This window comes from Hippoglossus stenolepis, chromosome 18 (genome assembly GCF_022539355.2).
Source record: "Hippoglossus stenolepis isolate QCI-W04-F060 chromosome 18, HSTE1.2, whole genome shotgun sequence".
In the NCBI taxonomy this organism is placed as follows: domain Eukaryota; kingdom Metazoa; phylum Chordata; class Actinopteri; order Pleuronectiformes; family Pleuronectidae; genus Hippoglossus; species Hippoglossus stenolepis.
Window position 1 is genome coordinate 11,267,025 of NC_061500.1, and position 14,690 is coordinate 11,281,714.

At 42.8% G+C, this 14,690-nt stretch overlaps 1 protein-coding gene across 1 annotated transcript in view; it reads right to left on the reverse strand.

Annotated features, from left to right (window-relative positions):
* The window catches only part of brinp1 (bone morphogenetic protein/retinoic acid inducible neural-specific 1), a 112,646-nt gene that overhangs the window by 20,563 nt on the left and 77,393 nt on the right, over window positions 1-14,690 (reverse strand). The window contains exon 5 of the mRNA XM_035141820.2: window positions 12,472-12,577. Within this exon, the coding sequence (XP_034997711.1) occupies window positions 12,472-12,577 (106 nt within the window). The remainder of the gene's footprint in view (window positions 1-12,471; window positions 12,578-14,690) is intronic.

Consider the following 14,690-nt stretch of genomic DNA (forward strand, 5'->3'; position numbering starts at 1 on the left):
ACCACTGCCCATCAGCTCTGAGGGGAACAGACGGAAGGGAGGGATGCAGCGAGTAAAAGGGAATGGATTGATCATGTCTGACCACAAAAGAGTTGGGTTGCACGGGGGCTTTTTTCTCCATCAGGCCTGTCTGCGGCCCCTGGATCCAATATTCATTTAGCTTGATGTATTCCTGGGCTTGAAACTTTAATGTGATTTGTGGGAGAATCCAGATGGCAAGTTCACGGATCAACGCGGCTCACTGACAGTGCTGGTGCCAGCGGCCGGGTGCACAATAACACCAAAGTGCCTCAGCCCTCCCTCTCTAGCCTCTCCTGTCTAACCATACCTCATACCCCCTACCCTACCATCAAACACACACACAAACACACACACATTTTCTATTTTGAAATGAATGTGCTGGTGCTGGGAGATTGCAGAAGGAACCATTCTGGATGCTGACACTCAGGTCAGTACTATCAGTCTTGTGATCTCTTGTTTCCACTCTCTTCTTCCCACAGTGTTTCTGTCCCTTCGTTTTCAATGCTTCTCTCTCTCTCTCTCTCTCTCTCTCTCTCTCTCTCTCTCTCTCTGCTTCCGTTCTCTGTACACATCTCTTCTGTCTTACTTCATTACACTCACTCCTACTCCCGCCACACTCGTGCACATGCCCCCTCGACTCATCCCCCCCATCATCCTTTGCCTCTCATTCACTCCATCAATCACGCTCCTCATTCGGGTTTCTTCACATCTCCGGCTCCCCCCCACCCCGATCCCCAACATTCTCCCACTCGAGCACGTACTCCACTACTGGATATTCGATGTCTCGTCCGCCCACTCCAGTGTAGAAATGATGTCATGCAATAAAAGTAAATCCATCAACATTTGTTAGTGCGGCGGGGAAGGGGAAGGAGCGGAGAGAGCTGGAGTCCTCGGGGCCCAAAATGAAACGAGAAACTAATCAGAGTATCGAAACATTTATCTTTGTGACTTTGCTGTGTTTGTGCAGTAACATGTGAAAACTCTGAGAGTAACTGGACCATAAATCCACGGTTAATATGGGGCCGAGGCAGGTACGTGGTTGAGGAAAACACTAGGTATTGGATTATCATCATTAAGGAGCTGCTGATGAAACGAAAGGTGCATATTGGAATTCCCATGCAGCCATTTGATAACCTCCAACTTCATGCTCTGTCAGTGCACATAATTCCCTGCAACCCCTATGCCTGGCTTGCTCTAAATAAATAGCGCCTCAAAATGGCAGTTAATCTCACCGCATACATCAGAGGCTGATATATTTTCTTCACGTAGGTCGGAGGATATAGGCCCTCAAACATTCCATGAATGCTAAAAAACTCTGCAACTGTGACTTTGCCTTTTCATTATGACTTCCTGGAGAGCTCTATTTTTACATGGTGGTAGTTGGGGGACGGTGAGGGCCACAACTGAGGCTTGTAACTGCCTTGGCAAGCAGTTGCCTGCTTATTGCAATGCCACGCTCCGCCTCATAAGTTACCCTTTCATTAAAGATTAATTGACCATTGTGTGGCCGCAATTTTGCAAAATAATCATTACTTAATCCACCGGTGCAATAAAGTGCATTACTTCGATGGGGGGGAGGGGCTTTAAATTACCATTGGAGATTACTGTTGCAGCCATGATACAAAACCGAAGACCTCTGAACTGGAAGACTGCCTGTGTTTCCCCCTCAGTACATGCAGACCTGCCCAGGCTGCCTCCCAGACACTTGAAACAGCAGGGGCATATAGTTTTAAGATTTGCTGCGTTGGCCCATTTCACATGAGTGACAACTGTGCAGGTAAAGGTGCAGCTAAAGTAGCTATTTATCCACTTTTCATTTCTTTGCATAAATCGCTTTCCGGTCTTTCACAGTGTGTGTGTCTGTGTGTGTGTGTGTGTGCGCACGCGTGAATTGGGTCTGACAGAGAATAACATGTTCCACTGGAGCTATTCTCCGCTCTCAGAATATGTTAGCATTTTTTAAAGTTCTGAATGAGGTGCGTTTTTTGCATTCAAACGGATAATGTGTTGCTGAGTCTGTGCTGAGTAGATTATTGTAGATTATCATAAGTGTTGGAAGCACTCTAGAAGGCAGCAGCTTTTGTTGTCAAACAGGGCTGTTGATGCAAACAGTTTTTAGTTTTACGTCTAATCCAAGCGTTTGTGTGTGTTTAAAAATACTGAATGGAACTTTTCATGCCCTGTTTTTGTTTTTTCTGCGACATGAATATTTAGACATGGATGTATTTGAAGCAGCAAAGCAGCAGGGAGATGGAAAATCCCATTTCCTAGAGCAAATTAACATACAAGTGGCTGCATATGCATACATGAGACACTGTACTGTATGGGAGCCACAAAAAGACTTACAGAACACAATGTGTTTTGCACCATGTCGATATATTGTTCGCTTTGATGGAACCTACTAATATGTGTTGTTAGCACAAAACAGGGAAGCAAGGATGCCGGTGCGGTAATCACAGTAAAAGCATAAATTACGTATGAAAATGGTTTTGGCATTCGGGGCTCACTGCTCCTGCCTCCTGAGTAAAAAAAAAAAGGGAACTGCTGAAATTGCATGTGCAGGATTGAGGAGAGCAGACAGTCTGCGGAGGCAGATGAGCTCTCCACCGGCTGAGTTGTTGCCAGTTGTGCTGCACACCGGACACAGACACACAAGTCGAGTTAAAGACACTGATTACTTTTCTTCTCCCCCCCGTGTGCATGATCACAGCGCAGCGAAAACAAATTTGTAATTTAAGTTTGGAATGATGCTAAATCTGTTCAAGCTGAATGTGATATTTTCTTTTTGTTGTTGTTTTGAATTTGGATATTAGCTGTTTTACAAAATATGGCTTCAGCATGTAATTAGATATCTGGTTGCTGTTGGCCGCCCGTGCTCTTCTGTTGCACTGCTCAATCTGTTCCGTCGTGCGCTGCCATGTGTCCCCGCACAGCAGTAGCAGTCGGGCCTCGGCTTGTGAGAGATTGTACCCGTGTCGCACATTCGCGTGCGCGCAAACACACAAGCGCGGTTGCTCGGGCGTGCGCAAACCTACACACCCCTCGTGGGCCCCTTGAAGAAATCACATGTTTTACAAGAACCCTGGAGAGTGGGGGAGGAGGGAACGTATGACAAGCTCTGACATTTCCATTTCAGCTATAAAAGACACAACTGCCCTCAAAGTGTCAAGACGCGCCGTATACACACGCCTCGGATCAAAAGCCCAGATTTATCACTGACATGAAACATCCCTAAATGCAAAAATAATGGTAATCTGTTTGTATCGGAACGCACGTGTTTGCTTTACATTGCGTTAAAGGGCAAACAATCTGCCGAGTCATCCAGTCGTGCAGTAATCTGAAATTGAAATCCAAACATTACACAAGCTAAACCTCGTGGGCTGCCTATACATATTCAAAACTTTAGAGGTTTACGTGTTAACATGTTATTCAATTTCTCAAATACTGTATCAGTGTACCGGCATCATAAACACTTAAAAATATATATACATGCAATATAATGCATAGGTATTACAAGTTCTTTCATCTTTATTGACAGGACGTGAACTGGGTAGAGGGCGGGAAAGACACGCAGCATAGGGCCAGGTCGGAATCAAACCTGCGGCCGCTGTACGGGGACTCAAGTCTCCCTGTGACTGTGGAGATAACACATTTTTAATATTGGCCTCATTGTACACTCAAGTTTTATGACTTATGACTTAACACAATATGCTGGTGACCTCTTCAGGGTGTACCCCATCTCCTCCCCAATGTCAGCGTGCTCCATCCGCCCCAGCCACAACCCATAAATAATTGATTGATAATACATGGATGGATGGACGGACTTAAAACCTTTGCATAACACCCGAGTGATGAATGCACATTGACTTACTATAAAGAACAATTTAAGTGTTTGTAAAAGCAGCTTTAACTAGGCTACTACAAGGTCTCTTCTCTGTAAAGAGGAGGAATAGAGTACAGATGCCCTCAATCTATTCATGAGACAGAGTCTGTCAGCGATTGAAAAAAGACTGAGTGGAGAACCATGGCACTTGCAGAAATGGCAGACTGCAGCTGGCAAGTGTGAGTGAGGGGGTGGGTGAATAAGGGGGATTTATGGTCATCTCGTCCCCAAATGGAAACTGGCTCTTGATTGACCACTTCCGATTGAAAGCTGACCTCCCGGTCAACACGGAGAGATTTCATCAGGTTCTGGGGATTCAGCATGTTAGAGTGACGCAAAATAAGAAATGAAAAAAACACGTGCAGCCATCCATCTTGAAAATTGTCCAGCGTTGTCAGTGCCATGAAGGAAAATGGGGACGCACGTTTTCATAAATGGTCTCTGCTGGACAACAGGAGCCTGTCCGAGAGGTGGTTCGCTGCCTCAGACCACCACTGTGACAATCTATGAGGCATAGCCCGATTTACCCAGCAATTTTGAAAGCAGTTTTCAGACATGAACTCTGGGGGATGACCGCAGAATTGGGTCCAGGCTTTCTCTGGAGTTTGCCTCACACACATGAACACAAAGCTGGAGATTCTCCGCTCGGCACAACAACACACACATCTCTATCTAGGCTGTAGCGTGTTAATGCCGCTGCGGTGAACACATGTTTTTGTTTCACATCGATAGTGGCATCGGCCCTTATCACCAAAAGCTCTCATGACATCTTTGTCTGTGTCTTCCACGTAAATGGCACCTCACTTTTTCATCCTGAGAAATTTGGATTCTTTGGATTTTTTTCAAAGTTTTGCGTCGGTCGCGCAATTTTATTTGTTTAATTATCCCAAGGCACTTTACATAGTGAGGTCAAGACCTTGAACAATTAAGCCAACAATTCTAACAATGAGCAGCAGTTTGGCAAATGTGGATTTAAAAAACTCCCTCATAAAGTGGAAGAAACCTCTGGCAGAACCAGACTCACTGTGGGCGGCCGTCTGCCTCGACCGGTTGGCAGGTCATCAACATGCCCACTCACTGGCGGTAAATCCTGCGGAGGATCTCTTGCTGTGTTCCCATATCAGCTCATCCGAACACTATCCAAACTATTTAATCGGGGGCGTTCAGAAGTTCTCCCTCAGACCTTTTGCATTCACACATACAGCCCCTCCGGAGAATGTTTGGAGTTTCTGTTCAGTGAATGTCTGAAAGCAGCATAAGAATTGTCAATCATCATGAATCCATGTTTGTATAATTAAAATGAAAGACGGTTTAAAGGCCAAACAGTGTTTGTGTGTCTAGGGAGACAGAGGCAAGAGAAAGAGCAGGGTCGAAGAGAAAGATGATAAAAAAAAATACCTCTGTGTTTACTGCCGCTAGTCCGACGTTTGCTCTCCATGTTCTGCATCAAAGATTTTCCTTCTGTAAACGCCTCGCTAATAAACCAAGGACACTGTTTACTGATATACTTTAGTCTTCAAATCAATTTCTCAACAAGTCTGTCATCAAAAACAACTTAATTGATTTGTATGTTTGTTTGTCCTCCCCCCGCAATGTTTGCAGCTTTTTCACTTGAAAAAGAGCGACAGGCATCGAGCGACAGAGCAATGACTATCTAATTCATCACTCTCCGCACGACTTGCCTACAGGGCCAGTTTAATTTATTTTCACTTCACCACTTTGAAAACTGTTGGCTCAGGCTATTCTAACATATTCATAAATCTTCCGAGATAGGCTCATGGCTCTTCCAAGATGGGCTCTTGAGGAAACCGGGGGGGGGGGAAGAAGGGAGAGAAAAGCATGTGGTGGGGATAGAAGGAAGCAAATTAGTTTGCTTTTGTTTTGATGCTTAATTATGACAGCCATATTGGAGGTGATTGGGTCCTTGCAAGGTAATGGCTTGTTGGGGTTCCAGGGCCTTTCAGCTTCCGTTGGCCCAGTCACTGCACTGCATGTGACTAATTTGCTGTTTTCACTACAAATTACACACATGCTAATTCAGTCTTCTGCCTAATACACAAAAAGCCCCTTTCATTTTCTATTTAACAAAAATACCACCAAGTCAAATAAAGTGATCAATGATAAATACTAGCAGATGGCTGGACTTTAGGATTTGAAAATAATATAAAAACAAATGGACTTTCTCCCAACAACCTGAAACATACCGCGTAATAAGATTTTAAGTAAACAATTAAAACCCTGACAATTTCCCTGCCACACGCTAATTCCCTCTTTCCTTTAATTGTCACGCCTTAATAATAGATTTTTTTTTACTTCTGGGTCCCGGGGGAGGCAGAGGGTGAGAATCCAGCCAAAACCAATATCATCAGGTTTCTCGGCTTTAGCCTGGAGAGTGGACAAACAAAATAAAGAACAAATTAATGTGGGGGAACCTAAGTGTATTTAAATCCCAAATTGCAGTGAAGCTAAATAGTGCCGATTGGTTCAGAATAAACAAAACGGGATTGTCTTCCGTTCCGATTGGAGAGTTTCAGATTCATGCGTTTCGCTGCGGATGCACTGTTTGTCTTTGCCGCAGCTGATAATTTAAGACACAAAAGAGGTCGATTTTTATCATGTTCAGTTTCATCAGCGTGTGCGAGGGCTGCTCTGTTATTTATTTGGGCTGACAGCTTTAAGATCAATGGGTTCCTCTTGCATGTCCACCAGTATAGTTCTCTGCTAATGACACGTTCCGATGCTCATCTGTGCCGGAGTCCTAGTAGCTGCGAGTGAAACGGTGCGTGTAGCATGCTACACATGCCAAAAAAATGTAAAACTGAAACCTCCAGAGTCACATTAAGTTGGAGCAAAAGGAAAGTTTCATGTTTAATAGATCAAAGCTCTCGCTAAGTCATGCATGAAATCTGATGTGAAAAAAATGGTTCCAGTGCCATCTTTAATTCTGATGATTGTTGGGGGGAAAAAAGAGGGGGAAAATGGAGGAAGCACAAAGTGTTGGTTAATTTGCCAAACATTTTTACAAAGCAGGACTGTGGGCGAGCGGAGGACTGAGTTTGGACTGATAGGTAGCTCCCTTGATGTCAGATTCCACTGCAGCACTCTAAAGTAAATCTAAGTGAAAACAGAGGGAATATCCAGGGAGTGTCATATCCGCATTGTGTTATCTGGAGCTCACAGCCCCACCAGCGCACAAAGAGCAGACCACAGGGGTGAGAAGCAGAGAGAGAGAGAGAGAGAGAAAAAGAAATCCCTTTTTGAAAATGTCTCTTATTTTGGAAAGAAGTGTTTGACCACAACTAAATTCAGTCGTCGTACTTCTTTTCTTCCGCCAGTAGTTTCAACCAGAATGCTGTCTCAGGCTGTTTCCGAACCTAATCTCACCAAAACCAAGCTGTGAAAATGTTTGGTTACCAGCCTGTCCTCAATTCCTTCTATTTATTTCCCACCAAAGTTACATGCAGGCCTCGAGGTAGATAAAGTGCTGAGGTTCGGAATGAAAAAGTAAATAAAAGAGGGAGAGAAAAAGGCATGATTAAAAGTTTAATTAGAATATAATGAAACAGAGTGGGTTTGCTATTACTGCATCCTTGTTTAACTCACATGGTGCTGCATACTAATATGATCCCCTCTTCTTTTAATTCATAAGTAATTTAAATGGCTGGTCTAGATTAAGGTTTTTACGAGTTTCAAAAGGTGGCGGGGGTGTAGCAGCATTATATATTAAGGGATTTTGTTAAATATTTGGCAACTGGTCAAAGAAAATCAGACTTTATACGTGAGGAGTCCAAAATACGGATCATGATTAAGATATAGACTGAGTGACATCTTAATTTAGGAAAGAGACAATGATAAATAGCACGATGGATGGATGAGTGGATAGCTAGATGGTTGGGCGGATGGATAGATGAATGGACAGATAGATGGACCAATCGGGAGGATGAATGGATAGATGGATGGATGGGTGGATGGATGGTCAGATGTATGAATGGATGGATGAATGATGGATAGATGGGTGGATGAATGGATAGATGGATAAATGGGTGGATGGATGGATGAAGGGATGGGTGGATGATGGATAGATGGATAAATGGATGGGTAGATGGATGGATGGATGGGTGGATGGACAGATAGATGGATGACAGACATACAAAAAGTTTCCAATATAATAAGGATATTCATAATAATAATATATTTTGCAAAACTGAAATTCCAACTTCTCCACACAAATAGAAAAGAAGACGTGCAGGAAACTATACGCGATTCTGCAACTGCATCGTCTAAAAATAGAATTGTACATTTGTTCGCAGTCTTCTCGTTCCCTTTCTGGTGGTGGTTTCGACAGCTCGCCTCAAAAACACTTTCCCACCCAAAACTCAGTGGGAGAAAAATACATGTTTACATTGGAGCCTAAGGAGCCGCCAAAAAAAGGAGCATTCAGGAAATGTCCTCAACATTTTCTCTTTCTGTTGCTGATGACACGGCTCACTGTATTTGACTACTCTCACTCAGCCTGTGTTAGGTGGCCTGTTGTGTTGCATCGCCACCGGCCAATGTTTTGTTAACCGGTGAATATTTGAGTCTGGATTCACACAATAGCTCAAGCTCTCCTTCAGTTTTTCAGTTTGAAATCACGTTGAAAAAAAAGCTTCAGACTCAAAGCATTTATCTCCTTGCTTTATTTCCCCCTGCTGATACATTTTGGAGTAGAATCTTTCTTTGCAAATTTGTCCAAAACATGTTTGTTTCCATCTTACAGAAAGAATCTGAACAGAAATAGATTTTTGTATTCAGCTGAGATTCGTTCTTGTTATTTAAATCCACAATAAAGTGACTACATCAGAGTTAAAAGAGCAGCTTTACCCTCCCTCTTCTAGACATTACCTCACTTTTCTCCCAGCTCTTGATTGATTGATTTCAACAAATTGGATATAATGAGTCGACTGAGCTCTGCGGAGTCATGCAACACAAGTTCATTGTTAATTTTGTTAATTTTTTTTATTAGAATTACTTTGCCATACCTGCACGTTTTCAAATAAATCATACCCATAAGGAGAGATCAAACAAAACACAGAGATAAATCTACTGTGGTCATCTGAAGACATGTCAGTGGAATTTAAGCAGTTTGAGGTAAATCTATACCAAAATAAAAATGATGATAAATGAGGTTTAACAAGATTTGTCCAATGAATATTTCATTACGCAAAATTCAATATCAACTAAAATGTAGCAGGATGATGCCGTCTATGTTCCATGGTGCCTCCATGTTATTGTGACCGTCCACCCTGGCCAGCTGTGACTCCTCCCCACAGTTTAAATGCCAAAACTTTAGCATTCTAGCTAATTGTCTGGTAAAAGGTCAACAGGCGTTTGAAATTGAGACACACGCCGGGTGTTCATTAGATGTGCTGAGAGCTGCTGGTGCTTATTAGAGCGGTCCTGGGCTCGGCACATGGCTTCCTTCCTCTGGGGGACAGCCTGTGAAGTACATTTGTGTGGTGGGCAGTCAAAGAAGACAATTCTGTCAAAGCTGTTATTTTTTTGCGGGCCTCGACTGTGAAGTCCAGTCAAGATTTACAGTTAATCTGTCAGGTAACATGAAAGGTGATCAAGCTGCTTTGGGAACGACTGAGAGGTTCGCATGTTGTTCCAAATGGCTCTACCATTAACTTGCAATTTTCTACACATGCAATTTTTCAAAGTGCAGTCAGATAAAAGGGGTGGGGGGGGGGAGACAACATCCATACACACGCTGCTCAGACGGTGCTTTAAACCTGATCTTCTGTTGAGTGTGTGTGTTTTTCTAATTTGTCTAAATCTATTTCTATTCCGAGCACTTCGTCGGCTTAATTGGATCCACAGCCGAATAGAGGAGGCATTTGAAGCTTGGGACCCTTTGGTTCCAGGAATTTAAGTGTGGCAGCACACACTAGTGCTAATGTTGCAGTATCCATAACACACATAGAAGTGGTGTGGGATTAGGGGGGGGTGGGGGGGGCTATCATCGTATACATAATCAGTTGAGTTGTTGGGGGTTGTTTGGGGACTGGCGTCACACATGTGGACAATCACATCACATATATCTTATGTCTTTAACAGCAGTGTTCTTTCCCTCCATTATAACCTGATAATCTGGTTCTGGAGTGATATCACCAATATACAAGTGGCAATGAAATTAACAAAATTTAAGTGGCTCATTCATCTTCTCATTCAAACGGAAAGACTACTCGCCGCTGAATTGTTGTCGTCAGATACTCGCCCTTCTGCATTGCATTACATTACTTTTCATTTAGCTGACACCTTTATCCAAAGCGACTTACAGTAAGTGCATTCAACCATGAGGGTACAAACCCAGAACAACAAGAATCAAGAAAGTACATTTGTTGTGTCTCCATAGCAACCACCTTGTATGCCCTAGCAATCCCACAGAGTGTCACAGCAACAACTTAACAACAACCTCATGACACCCTACAGCCTGAAAGTACATGTCAACACTCTAGCAGCCACTTAGCACCCACCAGGCAACACTCTACCAACTAACGAAACATCCCTCATGCATTTTGTGTGTAAAACAAGCAGATATCGGAATTACATAAGGAAACATATTAGTTTCATTAAATCCTTCAGAATCATTTACACGAACAACCCACCAGTGTTACATGACTGAACACTGCATGTCATTTGGAAATTTGAAAAGTTGTTGAGACCTCCTCTGTGTCTCTCTGTCATCTGATTGTTGTTGTCGACACGGAGGAAAAAAATGCTCCATGGACAAAACCCTGTCCAACTTAACGTAAGTGCAAGTAATTAAAAAAAAACAAAAAGCATTAATCACATCGACATGGGACCAGAGCCTGAATTAAAAAAGACCCAGGTGAATTAAAAAAGTTTAACCCTATGCCAATTGTATGTGCCTAAGAGACCAATACATTATAAATGCACATGGCGGGTTTGATCTGAGAGGAAGATACCATATGTGTCACCAAAATAATTCGAACTGTTATGCTTGCACTTGAGTTCAGGACAAGAGTGAAAACTGTAGGCTACATTAAATGACTGGATCTCATTATAAAAATACATGTGAGCGGTGCAGACTCTACACGCTCTCCGCTGACTACATGCCGCTGCATGGGCCGTGTGAAGCGACATCACTTTGAAGAGCAAGTGTGACTGTCGAAGAAGTTACACCATCGGCCGTCTTTCTAATTAGAGGCAGAAACCATAATTGTTTTTAAAGGATCACATTTTGAGGAGAACTCCCAACATCTCCCTCCAGCCAGCGCCCACACACACCACATAAACACACACGCACACGCACACACACACACACACACACACACACACACACACACACACACACACACACACACACACACACACACACACACACACACACACACACACACACACGAATATAACTCAGCCTATAATATAAAAACTCTAAGTCGGGGAACCAATCACAAAAGGCTTTTCCATTCCATTGGAGTCGTTATCAAGCCAAAAGAAAGAATCGCTCCCAGACCTGTCATCTATCAGTCAGGTGACAGAGCAGTCTTCAAAGCACAAGGCCAATACATTTGGAGCATGACAATAAAGCTTTCCCAAAACCTATAGAGTCCTTTGAGTAAGTGGCAGCGGAGGACTTAAAAGTGTTTCTTTGACAAACCGAGTAATGATCCCGTCAGCGAAGGAGAGGGAGAAGGGAGTAGTTGGGGATTGGATTGAAAGTATGCCTCTGTGATTCTCAAACCGCTTTTAATAACCTGCGTAAACTCCTATAAATCAAAGAAACCAACGACTCCGCTCAAACACTTGACCACGGTTACACTGTCTTTCATCATTCTTTTCCCACTGGGAGGCTGTCACCGCAAGCAATTCCTTCTCTTAGGCTAATTATTACTTGTGTCAATATTCAAGACGGAACTATTTTCTCGCTTAAAAGGACATCGCCGCTAATGGGTAAAAGTTGCTATTTGAATCCATTGATGTGTGATATGTGAGTGAAGTGCTCGTACAATCATTTTAGAGGTGAAAAAAAAGTGACTTATTAGATGTTGAATTCTTGAGATACAGAATGATGGAACACAAATATGTCAGACTTTGAATCTATTGCTTATTTGACTATTGATAAGTACAACAATACATACAAAATGTGTTTTTCTAATTATCTATATAACACATTGCACTCAGTGTCATCTGTAAAAAAAGTTTGCACAAATCATAAACCTGATTTGAATTCAGGCTCATCCTTGATCAAAGCTTTGAAAAACGTCGTAGGACAATCATGTCGGAACATGAGCAGACATCTATAACCTCAGAGAATCGCATCACAATCCCTCGAGGGGATCTGTAAGCAGATCCATCCCAGTCCCAGCCCCAATTAAAAAATGCACTGACATTCAATTTCTGAGAAGGCACAAACCGTTTCCCCCCCCCCCGGTTCCACTTTTATAAGCAGAACGCCTTTGATTCTAGAGGCCAAAATGGAGTTCGACCCCGCTGGCCGGTTATGTCGAACATCACGGGGCGGCTCTATGGGAAATATTGACGGGGCTGGGTGTGTTTACCTTGCAGATGAAGCTTGCTCTCAGGGCTCTGCAGCAGGATTGAGCTCACCGAGTCCAGATTGTCGTAGCTGCTGCATCCCAGTGGCCCCGTCCGTGTCTCCGTCACCTGCGAGAGAATTAGGAAACAAATGAGAGCCGAGCTAATGCACTTATGGCGTGTGTGTTATGTGCGCAGGAACTTTATATGCTTGCTGTAGTGAACATCCTTTTTTCCGTATTCTTTTCTGATGTATTCCTTTTGTGAGGCTTTTACACCAGACAACATAAAACAATGGGTATCACAAAACCAGCCATTAACAAAGTCAAATGTTAACATGTATTCATTTCAGCTCTCATGAGCTAATTGCATGAGGTTGTACATTTCACAGCATGGGGCCAACAGACATTCTGCAGTAAGACAAGGCATCAAGATAAAAATATAGTCTTTTTTTTGTTCATAATGCGTGAGTGGATTGAGTCAGTGCTCGATTCAAGGATTTATTTGAATTGTAAGGAATACCTGAAGGAAAAACATTATTTTTCATTAACCATGTCCTTTTTCCAAACAAAAGCTCTGAGGCCGTGGCAGCAGTTCCTGTTGCCAACCCAAGACCACAGTCAAAAGAAATATCGATGCTATTCAGCTGTGACGAGACTGCTTTCAAATATCCAGCCTCCGCAGTTTATGACAAAGTAAAAGTAAAATCTCTCCTGCTCATTAAGTTCTTCAAGCTGCTCTTATGAGTACTGTTATACAATCCCAGATACTCAACAAAGAAAAGATGCAGCTCATCAAAAACCTCAAGTGTTTCTTTGTTGAGTACCAAAATAAAATGGCAGTCCTATTAATGGAACATGGCAGGCTATGAAGAGTGTTAAAAAGATTTGCAGTCATGGCAGAGTTACTTTTTTCACTCTTAACAGCTGGATACTGACATGTTAGCGTTCACTTGGAGTTGTGTTACCGGCCACCTGGGCGTCTGCTCAGTCTATATGCAATGTGTTGGGTCTAATTCCTGAGCACTGTATCTGATCCTTAAGCAGCTAAATGCCTCATTATGTTCATCAGCTAGTCGCTAACTTTGTCCATCTGCCGCGCAGAGCAGACAGCGTGCAGTGGTTTCATCAGTTACAGGAAATTCTAATGATCGGAGCGCTGAGAGCGAACAAACACTAAGGAAACCAAAGGGAGGTTGATAATTACTCTCCCGTATAAAGAAGAAGTCTCAAAAGTCATTCTTGTAAGCACCTACTTCTGACCTCTGCTTATGTTTTATTGCCACGCGTGTGGCCAAGGTCCTCTTACTTTAACGAAGTAACAAAACCACGATTTTTCAACACACCTGACCAAGCATTGTCACAACTTAGCATGGTTCTTTAGATGCTGTGATTGAACTGTTTATCTTTTGTGTATCTCTTACAGCAGTACAAGATAAGAGAGCAGGGTTAAATGAATTATATAGATGTTTAGAATGGAGGACTTGACATTTTCTGTGGATTTGTAACGACAACCAATTTTGATCCATTGTTGGAAAAAAACAATATCGATTGATATTGATTTTAGCTGCTTTAAAATGAAAGAGTGAAATTTCCCAGAAGACTGTGTTGTGTGGTACTCACTAACTAACTAACTAACGTGTGACTCTGCAGAATATGGTTAAACAAACATTCCTGAGCCCTGTGTGGTGGAATTGCCTTCACTTTAATTTGATTAGAAGCCTTGGTTGCAGTTGGAGGGAGTTCCAAGCGGATCCACAGTGTTGGGATCGGGGCCAATTCAAACACGATTCATCAGTTTCCACTGCAGAATCGTGCTCTGTGTGCGTCAACTGGTAAAAAAGCACTTGTTCACGTTCTGTCAAAACGCCAGTTGTGGTGAAGCTACTCGGGTTTGATATTTATTAAAATTTTCTGAAGACTTAATTGAGGTCTCGGGGAAAGGCGTCACATCTGTAGTCACACTGAACCTGACAAGACATCACCTTGATGTATAAACAACAAAAAAAACAATCTGCCTGTAAGATGTCACCACGGATGGTCTTAGTAATGAATGCATTCTGCACTAGTGTGTGTTTGTGCCTATGATTGATAGTACGATACTGTTTTTCCTGTCTTTAATGTTGCCACAGCACCAGATGGTGAGCTGACAAGCAAGAAATTAGACAGATGTATATCTTACCCTTGGCATCAGGCTGTTGATGGAGAAAATGGAAAATAAGGGGAGACAGAGAGGGGCAGCC